This window comes from Sinocyclocheilus grahami, unplaced genomic scaffold (assembly GCF_001515645.1).
Source record: "Sinocyclocheilus grahami isolate Dianchi unplaced genomic scaffold, SAMN03320097.WGS_v1.1 scaffold141.1, whole genome shotgun sequence".
In the NCBI taxonomy this organism is placed as follows: Eukaryota; Metazoa; Chordata; class Actinopteri; order Cypriniformes; family Cyprinidae; genus Sinocyclocheilus; species Sinocyclocheilus grahami.
The window spans coordinates 1,198,376-1,219,582 of NW_015505320.1; the positions used below are offsets into that span (position 1 = coordinate 1,198,376).

General features: G+C 39.2%; 1 protein-coding gene across 4 annotated transcripts in view; it reads right to left on the reverse strand.

Annotated features, from left to right (window-relative positions):
- The window catches only part of LOC107591382 (apoptotic chromatin condensation inducer in the nucleus-like), a 30,870-nt gene extending 10,929 nt beyond the window's left edge, over window positions 1–19,941 (reverse strand). The window contains exons 1-8 of one of the 4 annotated variants that reach the window (XM_016280544.1): window positions 19,664–19,941; window positions 12,266–12,331; window positions 12,034–12,145; window positions 9,493–9,551; window positions 7,827–9,274; window positions 6,323–7,637; window positions 2,867–3,010; window positions 2,602–2,690 (exon numbers count right to left, since the gene is read on the reverse strand). In XM_016280544.1, coding sequence (XP_016136030.1) covers window positions 2,602–2,690; window positions 2,867–3,010; window positions 6,323–7,637; window positions 7,827–9,274; window positions 9,493–9,551; window positions 12,034–12,145; window positions 12,266–12,331; window positions 19,664–19,801 — 3,371 coding nt within the window. In that variant the 5' untranslated portion in view covers window positions 19,802–19,941. Of the gene's footprint in view, window positions 1–2,601; window positions 2,691–2,866; window positions 3,011–6,322; window positions 9,275–9,492; window positions 9,552–12,033; window positions 12,146–12,265; window positions 12,332–19,663 lie in introns of all 4 variants that reach the window. The other 3 variants (XM_016280543.1, XM_016280542.1, XM_016280541.1) reach the window with 3 other exon arrangements.
- Window positions 19,942–21,207: the final 1,266 nt, after the last annotated feature.

A 21,207-nucleotide genomic window follows, 5' to 3' on the forward strand; every position in this document is an offset into this window, starting at 1 on the left:
TGTTTTTGAATCATCGCTCCGGCCTGACAGGGCATCATCACAATATGGTAAGGGGCGTATAATTTACATCACGCGCTTGAGGTATTCGGCCAATCACAACGCACTGGATAGCTGGCCAATCACAGCACACCTCGCTTTTTTAGAACGATGAGCTTTGTAAAAATCGACGCGTTTCCGAAAGGCGGGGGATAGAGGAGAAACAATAATGTACAGTATGTGTAAAATAATGTTTTTTTTTAACATTAAACCGCATAAACACATTTCATGACACCAAATACACAAAATAATGTTCTTTTTAGCAGCATCATATGACCCCTTTAATGGAACACTGTAGTGTTTATTATAAACAATTTATCCGTGCACTTCATAATTTTTTTTTTTTAATTCATGTGCCCTCGTAATCTTTAATTAAAAACATTAACCTCCCCTCCCCTCAAAACAATTCAAACTTCACACAGCACTCGACTGTTCCGCAAACAATCCCAAGCGTCTTTTATGCTCACCTTATGCCTTCGGGCAGTTCTTATATTGAGTCCTGATACGCGAGTTTGAACGAGAATGCACACGTTGGCGGTAATGCATAGACGAACATTATGTGAAAATGTGGACAGTGCCAAAGTAAAGGTGCCTATTTATACAGATATCGATATTTTACGTGTGGCATCGATGTATCGTATCGTTTTTGAATCATCGCTCCGGCCTGACAGGGCATCATCACAACATGGTAAGGGGCGTATAATTTACATCACATGCTTGAGGTATTCGGCCAATCACAACGCACTTGATAGCTGGCCAATCACAGCACACCTCGCTTTTTTAGAACGATGAGCTTTGTAAAAAATCAACGCGTTTCAGAAAGGCGGGGCATAGATGAGAAACAATAATGTACAGTATGTGGAAAATAATGTGTTTTTTAACCTTAAACCGCATAAACACATTTCATGACACCAAATACACAAAATAATGTTATTTTTAGCGGCATCATATGACCCCTTTAATGGAATACTGTAGTGTTTATTAGAAACAATTTATCCGTGCACTTCATAATTTTTTTTAATTCATGTGCCCTCGTAATCTTTAAGTAAAAACGTTAACCTCCCCTCCCCCTCAAAACAACTCATCTTCTCTTCCGGTCACGAGATATGGCGCAAGGGCGGAGCTAGTGACATGAGGGGTAAACGCTGGGATAAACGACAGGGAAAAGCTGAAGCTTCACTTTATAGCACTGATACTAGGCATGAGGGAGTACGTTACCCCTAAACATTGAAAAGATATTAGGATATTACGACAACATTACTCTTAGGACATCACAAACTAAATTTTTTCATGAATATAACTTAACCTGTTGGAGGACGCACTCAGTCATTCAGGCAGTCTCTCTTGCACGCTGTTTAGGCATGTTTTGTGCTATTGATCGTCATTGTCATCCTTAATAAATAAAACATTTATTCATGCTTGGGTGTCCCTCCATAACTAACTGCAAACTGGCATTCAGATCTGCCTCCATTTTGTTAGCAACGCCCCAACTTCCAACGATCCAATCAATTCCCGAAGGATGAAATCAAGTCCCGCCCTCTCATTTCAGATGCCATTTCACTCGGATATACGTCACAGTAGAGAAGAAAAGACAATCGCCGACTGAATCTTCCGTTTCATGCCGAATTTAAGACCTATTTAATCTGCATATAAAACAGTAGAAATTAGATGCATTTAATTTTTATTGTGTGTTTGACTGTTAAAAAAAAAAAAAAATTGTTGTCTCAATAAATTGGGTTAATTAAAAAAATACAGTGGTTAAATTAAAAAAAAAAATTCTATTGCGCTTTGTTTTAAAAAAGGTTATAAAAAAATTTAAATAGTTATCGATACGAAACATTATATCGTTTATAAATTTTTTAGCTATATCACCCAGCCCTAATTCAATGTGACTAATAAACACACGACTATGACGATATATGGTTTATTTGAGTTAGTCTTATTATAATTTTTACTATAATAAAGTATATAATAATGCAATATTAATCTACATAGCCTTTATCACTGCTTAGAATACTATGAAATATGTTGCGTGCCTTATTCTTTGTAAGAAACCACATAATCTCACAGAAGGATTTATTTCAAACACTCGACTGACGTTATGAAGTGAGTTTGGAGTAAAAACACTATTAAATGTGGTATTTTCACGTGCTTTCAGAGGGAGCAGCATTTACTAGAGTCATAGTTCACTGACAAGCTACGCAAAATCGCATTCATAATCGCAGACGATTTAATCGCATGATTATGAAATCGAAAAAAATCATTCTGCGATTTATAAAAGCTGTTTGCGTAGCTTGTCAGTGAACTACGGCTCTGTAGTAAATGCTGCTCCATCTGAAAGCATGTGCTGGAGATTTACTACTAATCACAGAACCGGCTTTACTGACGAGATGCGCATGACAATCGCATTCAATTAATCGTGCAGCCCTAATCTTAACCCACATCATAATCACCATATTTTATCCCTGCTTGGATATCCATCCCTTTTTAACTTCATTAGTAATGTTTTCATTCAATCCCTGATTTCTGGTGTACAAATATAATCAAAGTAGAACATAGACAGACCTGGTAGTGTCTTTGTTAGTGTCATCCTCTTCAATATCGTCCTTTCTTCCCCTTGTTACTTTCTCATCTTGTAGTTCAAGGCAGTGTTTCTAAAATGTATAATAAAAAGTAGAGTATATAAAAATGTTTGTTTACTTTCTTGCACAGACTAAGCCAATTAAATTAGCATAAGGGTAATAAACACTGTGACTAGTCAGAGTGTTAGAACCAAATTCACTTTTTATAAAAAAAAAAATTTAATGCATGTTTTTGGCTGCTTGCTAACCTTGGTTTGGATGACATCCTCATTGCCCGTGTGTTTTTCCTCCTGCTCTGTGAAGACTCGTTTTTTGCGTTGGGCTGTAGGAGGCTTTACAGCCGCAACTTTTTCTGTGGCCTGAGATGAAGACTCTTTCTGGACCTCTTTAGACTGAGGAAGATAGAAGTTAGTTATGCATAAAAATGTGGCCATGTAAAAGACAGATGCATTTTGCATGTATAACAGTATGCTATTCAATAAAAAAAATAAGTGAATTATAAACAACTAGTGAAATTGTATCAACACATAAGCCTATTTCAACTCGTTACCTAATTAGCATAAAATAGACCTGCTTATTACGTAGGGGTGTAAATCGGATGGTTCATCACGATACGATATCGATTCTCATACTCAGCAACACGATATTTGCCGATACCTCAAATTCTACGATACGATTAGATACAGGAGTATATCGATCGATATATCGACATTATGATATTATATATCCATTTTAAACAACCATCTACATTTTTATTAACTCACAAATGCAGCCAATACATAATATGAACATTTATCTGAAATGTTCACATCCTGTACCTCAATTGGGACATTCACAAAAAAAAATAGGCCTACACATTTATATATTTTTTTTCCCAAATAATAAAGAAAATAAACAATTGGAAAAACAATTCTGGCTGCTACTATGGGTTCAGTGCTAAAAGTCTTTTCTACAGATAACCAAATTACAAGCAATAGCAGAAAATAAATACAATACAACAAAGACACAAGTTCAATAAACAGTGCTTTTCAGGTTTTTCAGCTCAGTCTAAAATAAATTTTCAGGTACGCTACAGAAATGTAATAATCAAATGTAAAATAACTGCATACTCTTCACTGTATAAATTAAATATTGATTAATAATTTTTTGATGTCACAAAGGTTATTTAGTCAGGAGCAGTGAGCACTTGTATTTTTCTTTGACAGCATTAGATTTATTATTAGTTTGCTTTCACTTTAAGAACGGAGCACAGATTTAATATAGGCCTACTGATACACATGCCTTTTCTTTCTTAACTGTTTACGTTAAGACATATGCCTAACCGACTGTGTTTACTAGGATTTTCGCCAAAACGCGCATTATGTAATTTTGTCTATTTATTCATCCATGCACAAAAAAGCGGAAGAGAGCTCAATTTAGTATTCGCACGGTGTAGACACGGCTGTCTGTGTGCGTGCGAGCACTTCAGATGTGTGCGCAGAAAACTTCACACAGCACTCGACTGTTCCGCAAACAATCCCAAGCGTCTTTTATGCTCATCTTGTGCCTTCGGGCAGTCCTTATATTGAGTCCTGATACGCGAGTTTGAATGAGAATGCACGCTTTGGGCGGTAATGCATAGACGGGCATTATGTGAAAATGTGGACAGTGGCAAAATAAAGGTACCGATTTATACAGATATCGATATTTTACGTGTGGCATCGATGTATCGTATTGTCAGACATCGTATCGATGTATCGATCCATATCGATGAATCGTTAGACACCCCTATTATTACGCAAGTCTATGGAGCAACATGCCCCAAATTGGCCCCATAGACTGCCATTAGGGCCTTTCGCACTGCAGGAACCTTTTCATAGTACCAGAACTAATTGTGGAACTACCCACTTTTCGGCATGTTCGCACCGCCTGGGAGCGATTTTAGTATCAGACTGCCTTTTTCGAGAACCAAATTAGCTCCTACTCCAGAGCAGGGTCTAACCAGCACAACTGGTACTAATCGTGACGTAAGTAGACATTGATTGGCCAAACGCGTATGAAAACGCCCTCACCCACCATGATTTAAAACGCCGTGTAAACATACTGTAAGCAGGTCAACTTATTTCGCAAGTATGGAGAACAGCGATAGATGGACGGACGCTGAAGTGCAGGCACTTGTAGCAAATGTAGCACTGCCAGTTGTCGTTGGAGATTCTTAGTCCTCCTTTCCTTTCTTTCAATCGCTTTACGTATACGTCGACTTTCCATGTACACTGTGAAACCCGCGAGACACAACAAAACACAGCTCCGATCATAGCGTCCTCCATCCTCCTGTTGTTAATGTTGTTTTTCTTTGTTTCTGTTGTTGAACGCCGTGCACTAATGACGACGCTGTCGACCGGCTAACGTCACTTCTTAGTACATACTCTCGGTGCGAATGCAACCCTTTAAATGGTACTGGGAAATAGTTCGCGCAAAATCGTCCCAGTACTTTAGTACCGTACGTTTAGTTCTGGAACTAAAGCGGTGCGAAAGGGCCTATTGTAAGTGGATATTTGTTTGTACTCTTTGTGATAATAGAACCTGGAACATTTCTTTTAATGGTTCACCCACCATTGTAGTACTTTAGTATAGAATTCACTCAGTTGTATGAAGTTTATCTTCTTGCAAAATGAATAAAAAGTTGAACGTTTGATGTAATTTACACATGCAGTGGAGAGAGAGAGACAAAAAAAGAACTGGCAAGGTAGAGTCATGAAACCTGAAAAATAAAACTTAATAGCTCAGGCAATCCATATACATTAGTTCAGTAGTCTCCAAACTCGGTCCTGGAGGGCCGGTGTCCTGCAGAGTTTAGCTCCAACTTGCCTCAACCTGTCTGGAGTTTTCTAGCATGCCTATTAAGACATTGATTAGCTGGTTCAAGTGTGTTTAATTAGGGTTGGAGCTAAACTCTGCAGGATAGCGGCCCTCGAGGACCGAGTTTGGAGACCTCTGCCTTAGGGTACATCCACACAAAGCCAGAGCTTTCCCTATCCGATCTTTTATTCCCCTCGTCTCAAGAAATATCTGCGTACACACGAAACCATGAAACCGACACAAAACGATGTAGTATACATGCCAGACCAGTATGTGGCACTGTAATTCTGCCACAGAGATACACTAAAAATGGAGAAGACTTGGACTATGGAACTATACATTTATTAATCTGTGTTAATGTTAGATAATAAAAAGACAATCGTTCAGCGTTTGTTCATGTTGTTGCCGTTACGTGACGTAGAAGTGTCTGACTAGGGGCGAGACGTGGGATGATGACATCATTGTTTCACAAAATATACGGATTGGCTGTACACACGAAAACGCAAGGGTGTCGTTTTCAGATTTATCCACTATGGGACCCGGTTTCAAAAAATATTGGTTTCACTCTCCCAAAATGCCGGATCCATCTGGACGAAACGCCAATCCGATACAAAATTTTTGCGCATACAGTTAAGCGCATCTACGTGTGGACGGGGCCTTAGTTTATGTCCTGTATGCCAGCTCTCTAATGCTCTTATGTTCTTCTGCCACTTATTTTACCACTGAAGCTATTTTTGAGGAGCATGTAATTATAGATGAATTCTGACACTTGATTACAATGACCATGAGCAATGTCTCTAATGTGTTTAAAGAGAGCAAGAGTGAGTTAGCCTGACAAAAAGATAATAAACTTTTGAACTACTCACCTTCCTACCACCTGAAGTGGAATGACTTTTCTCCTCTGATGATGATGATGAACTGGAGGAGCGTGAGGAGGATGAAGACCCAGAATCCGAGTTGGATGAGGAGTCGTCGCTGGAGGATGATGATTTTCTTTCTTTCTTCTCCACCTGCTTCTTTTCTCTTTCTCTTCCTCTTTTCTTCTCCTCTGAAAGAGGTTTCTCCTCATCCTCCACTCTTCTGAGTGTCTTATGTTTAATATCTTTGCTTGCCTCACTATCCTCTGACGTCTTCATCTTCTCTTCCTCTTGTGGTGCATGTTGTTTGGCAGGCACCTCGGGGGTCTTGCTCTCAAGCTCATTGGAGGCTGAAGCAATGACTGATGTTTGATGAGCCTGAGAGGCATCTTTTTCCTCAGGCTTAGATGCTAATGGAATTGAGGGGGCTTGTGGCATGGGGCTGTCTGAGAAAGTACGAGGTCTCTTCAGCACAGAAGTCGGAGAGGAAGGGAGAGGAGTTGTCACAGGAGCATCTCTGAGGAAGCGGGACTTCTTTGAAGAAGATTGAGCGGATAGTGGTGTTGCAAATGTGGGTGACTGTTGTGGGACAGGCTCTGTAGATTGAGCATCTTTGCCACTGCTCTGAGGTTCACCAGTCTCGCTCTCATCTGGCTTCTCCGTTGGACTCTCCAGAGAAGCAGGATGGGCCGCTGGATAGGAGAGACCACCGATATCACGACCACGCTTCCACGGAGGAAGACGGCTTTCTCTTTTTTTCTCATGTTCCTCCTCTTTTTCAAGCTTCAAAGCCTTTTCTTTTTCCTCCTGCACTCTTTTTTGCTCCAAAAGTATTTCCCTTTCCTCCAAGGCTCTCTGCTGCTCTTCTTTTAAAGCCCTCTCCTGCTCCTCTTTCTCTTTTTCCAAAGTTCGCTCTCGTTCCTCCTCTGCTTTCCTCTGTGCTTCTCTCTCACGCTCAAGAGCTTGTTCTTTCTGCAATCGTTCCTCTTCCAAAGCTTTCTCTTTCTCATGCCTTTCTCGCTCTTGCCTCTTGCATTCCAGAGTGGCTTCTCTTTCATGTCTTTCTTTTTCAGCCCTCTCTTTCTCCAGCCTTTGCTGTTCTTTGGCCCTTTCAATTTCTTGTCTCTCTTTCTCCAATGCAGCTTCTCTTTCCAGTCTCTCTCTCTCCAAAGCTTGCTCTCTTTCTAGCCTTTCTTTCTCCTGCCTCTCCCTCTCTAGAGCATGTTCTTTTTCTTGCTTCTCTCGTTCCTGCTTTTCCTTCTCAAGCCGCTCTTTTTCCAATCGCTCCCTCTCTAAAGCTTGTTCTTGTCTTTCTTTCTCAAGCCTCTCTCTCTCCAGCCTTTCCCTCTCAAGAGCTTGTTCTCGTTCTAGTCTTTCTTTCTCAAACCTCTCTCTCTCCAACCTTTCCCTCTCAAGAGCTTGTTCTCGTTCTAGTCTTTCATTCTCAAGCCTCTCTCTCTCCAACCTTTCCCTCTCTAGAGTTAGTTCTCGTTCTATTCTTTCTTTCTCAAGCCGCTCTCTCTCCAACCTTTCCCTCTCTAGAGCTTGTTCTCGTTCTTGTCTTTCCTTCTCGAGCCGCTCTCTCTCCAATCTCTTCCTTTCTAGAGCGTGTTCTCTTTCTAGTCTTTCCTTTTCAAGCCTCTCTCGCTCTAATCTCTCCCTCTCTAGAGCTAGTTCTAGTTTTTCTTTCTTGAGTCTTTCCCTCTCCAAGGCTTTTTCTCTTTCTTGTCTTTCTTTCTCAAGCCTCTCTCTCTCCAATCTCTCCCGCTCTAAAGCTTCCTGTCTCTCTCTTTCCAGTCTCTCCTTTTCTTGCTTCTCTCGTTCCAGAGCTTGTTCTCTCTCGAGTCGTTCTCTTTCCAAAGCTTGTTCTCTTTCAAGCTTCTCCCTCTCTTCCCTCTCCCACTGTAAGGCCTTTTCTTTCTCTTCCCTTTCTCGCTGTAAAGCTCTCTCCCTCTCCCGTTTCAGAGCTTCTTCTCGTTCCTGTCTTTCCCATTCCAAAACTCGTGCTCGCTCTTCTTCCAATGCCTTCTTTTCCTCTCTCTCCTTTTCTAGGGCTTTCAGCCTTTCTTGTTCTCGTTGCCTTTCCCTCTTTTTGTTTTCTTGCTCCCATAAAAGATGGCTACCCTCATCCTGCTTCATACCATCACTCTCTTCCACCACCGCTGTTCTAACGACACTAACACTTTGGTTGGAGATCACTAAACTAGGGTATGACAAAACTGACGCTGCATTAGCTGTGTGAGTAATTGCAGACACAACTCCCTCATGGTGGCTTCTCGGTCCATCCATTCCCTCCTTATCACGCTTTCCTGCACCAGAGAAAGCTCCCTCAGACGCCATCTTGCGCGCCAGTAAGGTCAGTGGGCCTGGTCTGCGTTCTGTGGAGTCGCCTGCTGGTTCAGGGCTACTGCTACAACTGTCACTACTGGAACTCCCAGAGCTCGAAGAGCTAGATATACGCTGCCTAGATGGGGGCTCTCCGGGACTAGGGGGGCTCTGTTTAGGGGTGTCTGGGAGTGGAAAAGAGAGTTCAGGAGGAGGGGATGGGGGAGGAGTGGGCTGTCTGAGCTGCTGTGATAGTAAAGGTATGTGTTGGGGGGGCGGCTGCTGCTGTTGCTGCGAGCCACCAGATCTTTCCCTCACCGGCTGGCTTTTTGGAGGCTGTGCTCTACGACTCCGTTTAGCACTGGGGTTCCACTCCTCCTCCTCATCATCATTGTCATCCCCGCCTTCACTGTCATCATCACTGTCAGCCGGTACATGGCTTGATGTTGGTCCTCTTTCACCAACAACCCGCACCGACAAAGAGGCTATTGCGCTAGGCTGGGCAGGTGCAGAGGGGGACGGCTGCCCAGGCATTTCTTTTTCTCTGAGCTCATCACTCTCACTCGCAGTTACCCCAAATCCCCCAGCCACTGCTGTACCTCCTTTGTGTTGGTCAACTAAGGAGGGAGCAACATCCTGGTGGAAATATACGTGTTGGACACAGAAGGTTACGTTCAGGCCCCAAAAGTTTATTTTTTATTTTTTATCCAAAGTAAAGACAATCAGGAAAATGCATAAAATATCTAAATAAATAACATTTAGCCTTACCTTGCATTACTAAAAATAAAATACAAATTTTGTGGTCCAGCCCAGAACAAACACTGTAGAAGCAGAGGATTGATATGATTTCTAACCTGGTTAGGGGCAGCACAAATAGTGTCATTGGCCTCTGTGTGGTCTTCATGGTCGGTTCCTTAAAAATAAATAAATCAAATATATAAACCATGACAACAATGTGTATATATATGTGTGTGTGTGTGTGTGATATATATATATATATATATATATAAATAAATAAATATATCAGGGCTCGACAATACTGACTGCCCGATGGACGAGGCCAGCGTGAAAGACGCTCAGGACAGTTGACAGATTTGGGCCACTGCCGCGTCATTAAACAAAGTTTATCATTTGTATCTGTTTTTAAGCCTTGCTAATTAAAAAATTCAAGCAACTTAAAAGCATTCCAGCAAGGCACGAAAGACAACGCCATTCAGTACTCACAAGCTGTTCTGTTTGTACAGCGCGCGCACAGACAGCTGTGTCTCTGACACCCAAGCCCCGAGTTTCTTTCCACATCTTTCTTGCGTTTGAACGGACAAATACATACAAAAGTATGTCAAAATACCCGTCTTGGTGAGTAACTTTGTAGCTTTAACAATGATTAATCTATATTTAACTTATACAGTGGAGAAGAGATCCACCGAATTTTTCAGACTATCTCCGTTCTGTGCTTGCACACAAACTGCAACGCAATATTTTTTTTCAAAATGTAACTTGTGTGGAAATATTACGTTAATATTATATTTAGTCTGTAAACGGCCATTAACAGGCCTGCGACGCTGAAGATGAATGCAAAGAGGAGAATATACTGTAGCAGGCAGAGCAAGATCACTGCGAAATATAGGGGAAAAATATTGAATTTTATATGGATGTGTTTCTGAGGGGAATTGACTGTTTTCAGAAAAGTTTACATGGTGTTTTTTTTTTCATCTTGGCTCGGTATAATGCATTTAAATTAGTGCTAATACGCACAGCACTGCTTTGTTTACAACTAGGGATGCTCCGCTCCGCCTTTTTCACCTCCGATACCAATTCCGATACCTAGGGTTTGGTATTGGCCGATACAGATACCGATCCGATACCAGTGAAGTTTTTTTCGAAAATTTTTCGTAGATTAAACGTAGAATTTATATATCTCTGTGTGTGGAACTGATAATCATTTTCACAATCTACTAGATACAGACTACTTCATTATAAAGAAAAATAAAATTAACAAATATGAAAAAATATAGGCCTATGTATATTTATAATCTATGACAAAAAATTATCATAAACTAGGTTAGTGGATAATTCGGCAGCAAAAGTTATTCTAGAAAAATCAGTGCACATTAATTTTAGAAATCCAAACATTTAGTGAAAAAACTATTTTGTGGGGAACAAATAAAAGTGTTGCACTAAATATGGTAAAATGTTACACATTGCTATTTGTATTATTATAAAATCCATTTATTAAAAACATTCATGAATGTATTTATATTTAAGTATATACTATAAAATTTAAATACATTTCTTTTAAATGTATAGCATATTTTTTAATGAGGCAACAACATATGATACGATAGGACAAAACAAATACAGTGCAGCACAAACTGTTTTTATACCGTCAACCCTCTATGGACACCTTGGCAATTGAATCGCCATTGGCTAGTATATTTTTCTGTTTACTCGCCAGACTGAAATACTATACTATCTATCTATCTCTCTCTTTATATATATATATAGAATGAATCTGCGTGTCATTCAGCCCCTCTGCTGTTTCTGTTTCATGCAGGTGTTTTATGTAGCATAGTTTCACAAAGCTAAATTCAAACCATTCTGTTTTTGCTTCACATTTTTAAATTATACAGTCTAATTTCAATCAAACATTGCACATGCTACACGTGTGTATAATCTTTTTTTTTTGATCGATTCATGATTAAAATGCAGTGGTTATCAAAATGGCTATGAAAAATCAAGGTGCAACACTGAAGAATATGGAAATGTTATTTTAGATGTGATTATTCAGTTTCTGTACTTGTACTGTATATATATATATATATTTTTTTTTCTTTTTACATTTTATACAAATTCATAATTACCCATTTTACAAAAAGTGAATGTTTAACTTTTTAAAAAAATATATAAATATACAAGTAAATTGAGGCAGATTTGCATTTTACCACGTGACGCGTACATCAGGAGTTCAATGCTTTTGTTAGTACACTTATTTTAAAATTATAGAAGATATATCTCAAAGTGTATTCATCATCATCTAACAAAACACTCAATGCTCAAAAACCCTTTGTATAATAACTATGTAGTGCAACTGTAAGAAGAATCAAGGGAGGGCTAGCTGGCAAATCAAAACAGATTTTGCACATCTTTTTTTTTAACAACAATTTTTATTTGTCAAAAATTGTCATCCCCATGTAATGCCTAGATATAAAAAGAATGCACATTAACCAAAAAAAAATAGCATATGTTGAGATCACTTGTAAATGACAGTGTTTCCATATTTCACCTTTACTACTACACAAGGATGCAGCATTTATGCTGGTTAACAAGATAACACACATTCAGCTTCAAGAAAGAAAAGAAAAAAAACACTATTTGCACTATCATCTGATACTCACCATCAGTTTCAGCTGCCTCTCGTGCTTCCCTCTCCAAACGCTGCCTCAGAAGCTCTTGCTGTTTGGCCAGGTACTGTTTAATGAAGCTGTTCTGACTCATTTCCTCCCCAATCTAAATAAACACACATGTAATCCAAAAATGGTACAGTTGTTTTAGAGCAGTTAAGCCATCCACACAAGAACACACAGTAACACGCTTATTCCTACTGTAAAACATCGCAGTTCAGCTCACCCGGGAATTAGGCTGCAGGCCAATGTGATGAGTGGAGGTTTTCTGAAGGTTCTCCAACATGAGAGCCTGTTGTACATGCAGAACGACAGAAAAACATACTTCATTATCGACGCCAAATACTTAAACATTCTTTGCAGCAAAGGTAAGTGAAATACCTGGAACTGGACAGCAGACAGCGTTGATTATATTACTTAACTTAATAGATGCTAACATAATAAGTTGATTATTCATTCATATTTCATGTTTGTATGGATCAGAGTGAATGATGTAAGAATGAATTAGCATACAAATGTGACCCAGGACCACAAAACCTGAGATTTATACATCATCTGAAAACTGAATAAATAAGCTTTTCTTTGCAGTATGGTTTATTAGGATATGACAATATTTGGCTGAGACACAAACATTTGAATATATGGAATCTGAGGGTGCAAAACAATTCAAATTAGGGCTGGGTATCGTTCAAAAATTTTCGATACCGATACCTTGATTTTGATACCAGTTCCTGAACGATACTTTTTTTGATACCAGTTTTATGAAATAAATTAAAAAGATTACATTATCTAAAAAAAAAAAAAAACTTTGGTTTTATAACATTTAATTTCAGCAACATTACATGGCCAAAACACACATTAGACTGCAATCGGAAGTTATTACAAACACTCGATGGTGGTTTAAAGTGAGTTTTGAGTAAAAGCGAAATATAAATATTTATTGTCTTATGTAGCATGATGCTACAGTTTGCATGAATGGTCACATAACACACGCTTTCGGTCGTGTAACGTGAACAGACATTTGCATATGACCGGAACTCCACGCTAGTGCTGGGCAGTATACCGGTTCATACCGGTGTTTATTTTTGTTATGATATGAACTTTTAAAATACTGCAATACCGGTATTTTTGTTTAAGTATGTCGCTTAAACAACGTTCAGAAAGCGACACTGTTTGAAAGGGGTCCCTTTTCGCTGTTGCACCGTGGTGAGGGAACAGCTGTATGTGTTACTAAACGTGAAAGTTCTGAAACTGAAGCTGTAGAACTAATAGAACGTGATGACACAGAAGAACTCATCCACAATATCCACATTGACCGCCACAAATATCCACCGCCCCATGCCATCAGCTCCCGCGTCTCACACACATGAGCGCGACTTTAGCAACTTTCAGACCCTTTTAGCGGCTTTTTCCCATAGAATATGCAAAACAACCACATAGCCGATCTTTAGTGTAGATCAGGGCTCCACGATAAATCGCATGCGATATTTAACGCGCATCTTGTCAGAAAGCCAGTTCTGTAATCAGCGGTAAATCTCTATCACCTGCTGGCTTTCACATTGAGCAGCATTAACTACACAGAGCCGTTGTTCACTGACGAGCTGTGCAAAAAATCGCGCGAATATGAACGTGGGTTTGCGCAACTCGTCAGTGATTTTATCAGACGATGCCACGATTATAATTGAGAGTGACTCCTGGTTAACGTATTAAAAGTGGTCGTGCTTAGTCACTATTTAGAGTGCTATTTTTTGACAATATTCCCTAATCATGACAGTAAAATAGGGCATTCTAAGTCAATATACTGCAGTAGTTCCTCTCTCAATCAGTAGAAAATATGGTTAACACCCGGTCATGCATGAAAAAAAAAATACTGTCATGTACCGTGAAACCGGGATAATTTTGAAAAATACCGTGATATAAATATTTGGTCATACCGCCCAGCACTACTCCACGCAGCTCCCGCGCTACTCTACATTGGAAATGAATGACTGAATGACCGGTCTGTCGCTTGTCGGAGATAGTAGAAAACCGGCTTGAAATGCAGTGGAAACGCTAATATGACGAGGATCGTTTTCATTTTAAAACATAAACGCACCAGTGTAAATGTAGCCTTACATCTATGGGGGCTGGGACGCATTCACACTACAGCCTCACGTGTTCGCCACATCTTTGAGTGTAACCGGTGTAAACTAGTAGGTAGTGGTTCAACCGATCACAAATCGGATCACATTACGGTTTTTGACCCACGGATCGGATCATTTTTCGGATCAGCAAGAAAATAAAAATATTTCAATTTAACTTGCTTTCCACTTATTACTTAAAGCGAAGTACTTCTTTGATACCACAGCAAATACTACTAGATTAACTAAGAAAGTTTAAACATGATTAAAGAGACGAGAGAACAGCCAGTAAAAATAAGAACAAATACACAAATTACAAGCATAGATAAATACAACAGAATATGTTACAAATAAAATAAGGTTGGTAGTATTCAAATACAGAAATGTAATAATTAGGGAAAATAACACTGCATAGTGTTCACTGTATAAATTAAATATAGATTTTTATCACAGCTGTTTTATTGTATGATGATCATTAATGACAGCAGCAGTATTTATAGGCCACTGTCCCTTTAAGACCTGATGCACGGATCCGATATGATACACACACTGTAAAAAATGACCGTCAATTTAACGGTAAAAGACTGTAAAAATGCTACAGTAAAAACCTGTTAAATGGTTAACGGTAAATTCCCCTACTATATACGGTGAAAAAATGTATTGGACATTACATGTATTGGACATAAATTTTACGGTAGTATACCGTTTTTGGAAGTGAAAAATACTGTATAATTTACAGTGAATAACCGTAAATTGACATTCCCAGAATTCCCTGCGTTACATTTCAAATTTGATGTTGTTTTGTTGAAATAACTATGTTCCTTCTTAGTTTTTTCTTATCAGTTTTGTATATTAGGGTTGTGTGTTACACCTAATGTTGTTAAACGAATGTTTATTGCATTATTTCAGTGTCATGTGTGTTACCATGATGGTGTTTAGCATTTGTGTGAATGACACAGTGCACCTTCTATATATGTTATTATTTAAAAGCTGCTTGTGATGGGCTTTGATTCATCATGTGACTTTCTCATCACCACCTGCATTTGGTGGTTATCAGTGTATTACAAAGGTACAAAACAGATTTCAGTACTTCAGTAGGTTGGTATATTAACATTATATCAGTTAATGAAATTACGGTATTTAACTGTAAATTTAAGTTAAAACCGTAAAACCTAAAACGTTGCTACCGTATTTTTTACGGTAAAATTCCGGTAACCACAGCTGCCGATTTTTTACCGTAAATTTTACGGAATTTTTTTTACAGTGCATCACATCCGATTTCTTTCTCAGCTGTTTTCATTCACTTGAGACATAACTGACTGCGTTTACCTTAATGATGTTGAGATAGGTATTTTGTGTATGTGTCTGTTCAGAGGACTCAGAAGAGGATTCAGTTCGGTGTTCGTGCGCCATCTGAAATGCGTGTGCGGCTGTGCACGTACAAAACAGTGCGCGAGTAACAAATCGAGTTCCCTTTCATCTTTTCTCTCTGGAATTGTTTAAAATTCGCTTGCTTGTGTAAATACAAAAATTATAAACTTATACTCTAGTATGGTTAAACTTTGCGATTAATCCGCAGATCACATGCGTGCCGAACTGTGGGGCTTGGTCCGTACGGATCAACTACGATCCATTTAACCACTACTAGTAGGTGTGTTCGACTTGACGCGGACCGACTGTGCAGACCGGTCGGTGTATTACAGTACCACGAGAGCTAAGAGAGCAGACTGCTCCGTGCGCTTTCGAATCGCTCTCACGAATGTCAAACACTGATCGATCAGTCGTGTGTTGCAGGCTTATTGGCTCACTGACGCTGATGAGATTAACCCCTTATGTGTCGAAATTTGGTACCGAACGATGAGACGTTTTTCGATACTCGATGGTATCGAGGCAATTAGGTCGGTGCCTAAAAAGTATCGAACTCAATACCCAGCCCTAATCAAAATATTGAGAAAATCACCTTTAAAGTAGGGCTGTCATGATTACAAAATTTGGCTGACGATTAATTGTCTAAATATAGTCACGGTTATTACGATTAATTGTCTGTTTTAGGGCTTTCATTATATAATTGTGATTAATTTAAGGGTTCAGTAAATAATTATGATGTTATCTTTTAATCTTCCTGAGTTATTATTTTGCAGTGTGCGATTATATAGAGTATTCCAAATTCTAAGAATTGGCCAATACCGATCCAACACCAGCACTACTTTTTTTCTACACCACTACAAAATATCAATACTGTGTTTGTGGAACTAATGGTCACTCTTTTAAACCCTTTGTTAAACACAATCCACTAAATACTCACTTCCTCATTACAGAGAAAAACTACATTTGAATAAAAATATATAAGCTATGAAATTAAACTATCTGACTGTATAATTTAGCAGCAAAAACAATATCTTGAAAAATAAAATATTTGGTGCACATTATACATTTTAAACATGTTTATTCTGTTAACTATTTGTATTCTTACAAAATACATTCATGAATATAAGATATAAATCATGAGAAAAAGAAAGGCTTCTAATAATCTTTCTGTTTGTGATAATTCCTTCCTTCCTTAAACTTAAAGTATTATAATGGGAATATATCATCTTGGAGAGAGAGTTTTACCGTGCTGACTGTCATAACTGAACGTGACGTGCTGTTTGAATGCTAAGTGGCGATTAGGGCCTTTCGCACTGCGGGGACGTTTTCATAGTACCAGAACTAATTGTGGAACTACCCACTTTTTGGCGCACTGGGTGTGATTTTAGTACCGGACTGCCTTTTTCGAGAACCAAATTAGCTCCTACTCCGGAGCAGGGTCTAACCAGCACAACTGGTACTAATCGTGACGCAAGTAGACATTGATTGGCCAAACGCGTATAAAAACGCCCTCACCTGCCATGATTTAAAACGCTGTGTAAACATACTGTAAACATGTGTCAACTTATTTCGCAAGTATGGAGAATAGCGATAGATGGACGGACGCTGAAGTGCAGGCACTTGTAGCAAATGTAGCACTGCCAGTTGTCGTTGGAGATTCTTAGTCCTCCTTTCCTTTCTTTCAATCGCTTTATGTATACGTCGACTTTCGAGACACAACAAAAACACAGTTCCGATCACAGCGTCCTCCATCCTCCTGTTGTTAATGTTGTTCTTCTTTGTTTCTGTTGTTGAACGCCGCGCACAAATGACGTCACTGTCGACCGGCTTATGTCACTTCTTAGTACACACTCTCGGTGCGAATGCAACCCTTTAAATGGTACTGGGAAATAGTTCGCGCAAAACCGTCCCAGTACTTTAGTACTGTCCATTTAGTTCTGGAACTAAAGCGGTGCGAAAGGCCCTAGTGACTGACAGTTGCAGCAGAAGGAAGGTGAGTTTCTGTAAACCTAAATTCTGCCCCTCACATTAAGATATAGAATGGCTTCAGATGATATAGCAGGGCTCCAGACTGCGACCATTTTTTCTGCCGATGTGACTAAATTTTGTGTGTGGTCGCACCGCGTTGGTCAACTCATAAGCGCTGCAATTTCTGTTGCATATGAGAAACATCAAACGGCAAACGAAACTGAAAGCATAACGAAACAGCGCTTAGAGAGTTTACTTGCCACGTCAGGACGAGCGCTGCAAAAATGACGCGGATATTGAGGAAACGATGGATGGTTTTCAAGCGAAAGTCAAGTAAAAGACCGCTTCTTAAACCAGAGAATGTGAACATGCTGGTATTCTTGTGGGGGGAAAAAAACATGCAAGCACGGTCACCGTTAGTTTTACTTTTCTTTTTGTTTTTCCATTTTTGAAAAACTTGTTATCTTTGCTGTTTACCTCACATTACGCTATGGAGGCTCTCTTTTATTTATTTATTTATTTGATTCCTCAGTGTTTGCTAAACGTTCTGTAATTTATTAGTCGGTATATATAATACAGCATGTGGTGTGTGCCATGCCTCATCTTATTCGTTTTTGTTAATAAACGTTTTGTAAGCTAATTTGTCATTGTATCTTACTGATTTATTGTTGTTGTGCTTTTTAATTAAGAATAACAATGAATCCATCTTTTGTTTTAGTCTTAAAAAAACGAAAGGTGCATAGATGTATGCAAGCAAAACAGTGACAACAAGATCTCAAATTCGAAAGTGAAAGCATCCGAAGCCCGAGGCTTAACACAGCAAAAGAGAAACTTCCATTCACAAAATTCAAATCACAAATAATACTACTGATGATAAAGAACGGGTTGAATGTTAACCACTTTCGTTTCCATATCTATAAACTAGGATAAAAGTTAATCAGCATGCATTGAATAATCCCATGTTGTAGCGCAAAAAAATAAAAAAAATATTTCGACCAAATCATGTGCTCGTGCGACCAGCTGAGAAAGTTAGTTGCAAAAGAGCGACCAGTGGGAAGAATGAGTCTGGAGCCCTGTATAGGCTATACAGTGCATGAAAAGCAAACTGGTGCTCTTCTGTTTCTTTTGGTGTATGACTCCCCCTTGTGTCGTAAAGCACAATAATCGCGGTTATCTGAAACAAACGCGGTTATATCAAATAATCGCGATTACACGGTTATTTAATTATCACGACAGGCCTACTTTAAAGTTGTCCAAATTATTATCTTTGCAATGCATATTACTAATCAAAAATTAAGTTTTGATAAATTTACAGTAGGTAATTAACAAAATATCTTCAATTAATAACCTAATGATTTTTGGCATTAAAAAAAAATCGATACTTTTGACCCATACAATGTATTGTTGGCCGTGCTAATTAAGACTGGTTTTGTGGTCCAGGGTCACATAGAAAACATGTACTTATTCATTGATTATTTGATGATCATAATAGAAACATACATATGGATTTACTCCTGATAATTTCATTATGTACAAACCAAGCAAGTGCACTAAATAAGAACCTAATCAAGACAGTGATAGACAGAGATTTGTTTACATCCGTTCAGTAACAGTAACTTCAGCTCAAACTTCAAAGCAGCTGCGGCGCTCGGCACATCAATCAATCAAATCCTCCCACCGACGCAAAGCAACCGCGATGCGATTTCAGTGTTTATTTCAACAAAAGCACATGACATTCAAGGGATAAGAGGCGTTTAATCTTTCAAAAACTTAATTTTTTTTGGAGACTTTTAATAAGCGCGTCCCCGTTTCATAACCCCCACCCCCCTAACACCTTATGCACTAACAAAGCGCGAGCCCGCCGACAACTTAAAAAAAAAAAAATCCCAGTTCCCATCCATCCAGAGACTTGTAAACACAACCGCATTGCCCCGAACCCTCCACGACGTCTGCGCCCTCCCAAAACTCACATGCAAGGAAAATAAACGGCGCTTTTGCACGTCACTCACACACACAGGCAACAGCGGGGGGACATGATGACACACTACACACTGGATGAGCACCCCAGCTAGTGCGCGCTAGCAGCTAGCGAGACACCACAGACGCTCGGCCTCCGAATCACGGTCCTCGGACTCTGCGGAGCCGAGAATCCTGCAACTCCCACTCACCCCTTTGAGCCTCTTGATGAGAGCATTCTTCTGCCCGCTTTTCGGAAGCCCTCTCTCTTCCAATGCCGCCTTCAAATCCGCCACCCGGAGCGAATGGAGCGGCCTCCCGTCCAGCGTAACGTCTTCGAGGTCCGCCATCTTGATTCCCTTCGCTCGTTCTGTAGCTCACGCGGACCGCAACGCCTTCCTCACCGACGTCAGCGCGCCATGAGCGCTTCCGGAAGAGGCGGAGTGGAAGCACAGAGAGAGGAAGGACCTCGAAGTTGTTGATGTTTTACAAAGTAACAGGCAGTTAACATGTATTTATGGGACATGAAGAAGAAGAATGTATTCATGGGCTTAAACCACATTGGACATGATAGAATTGCTTCATGTAATTTTCCGTTTCAGCATAAAACCATTGCAAAGGCTAACAAAGATGCAATTATTAAAGCTAGTCCAGTATTCAAGCTGTTAATGCTGTGGATGCAATGCAAGCTGAGGTACGGAAGTTCTAAGCGGCCATGCATTATTTTATTTTTTCCTTCTTGTTTTCTCGTTATATAGATATAACGAGAATTGTTTTCTCGTTATAACGACATAACGAGAGTTGTTTTCTCGTTATAACGACTTAATTTTCTCGTTATATCGACATAACGAGAGTTGTTTTCTCGTTATAACGACTTAATTTTCTCGTTATATCGACATAACGAGAGTTGTTTTCTCGTTATAACGACTTAATTTTCTCGTTATATCGACATAACGAGAGTTGTTTTCTCGTTATAACGACTTAATTTTCTCATTATATCGACATAACGAGAGTTGTTTTCTCGTTATAACGACTTAATTTTCTCATTATATCGACATAACGAGAGTTGTTTTCTCGTTATAACGACTTAATTTTCTCGTTATATCGACATAACGAGAGTTGTTTTCTCGTTATAACGACTTAATTTTCTCGTTATATCGACAAAGTTTTTTTTTTTTTGTACAATGATTGTTTGATCTACTGTTGTTATAGTAACAAACTCAACTTTGACACGCATCTGATGGACAGATAAACCATGCGCTCTTACTGTAGCCTAGGTCGTGGATATTTCAGCAAATTTTGCTTCGCCTAGTAATAACGTCTACAATACAAAAATAAAGGCTGATCAATCACGGTTGATATTTCCAGAGACAGTACACTAAACATGTGTTTGTGTAATTAGCATGTTTAAATGGTCAAAGCAACACCGCAAACACAGGCGGAGCGCCTTCAGGATGCAGAACTATTCTAAAATCTTTTAGAGCTGCTTGGATTCAACTCACTTTCAATTTTCCTTTTATTTGAAAGAAAATTATATATAATTTGGAATTTTTAGTAGTCATTATATGCTGTGACTGATATCGTGTGCGTTACAAGCTTCTGTTTGAAAAGAGCGTTTGTGTGGAGCTATGTGTGTGCGTGTGTGTGTGTGTGTGTGTGTGTGTATGTGTGTGTGTGTGTGTGTGTGTGTATATGTGTGTGTTTGTGTGGTTCGCACAAAGATGTGTATAACACAAAAAAGATCACAACACTGGAG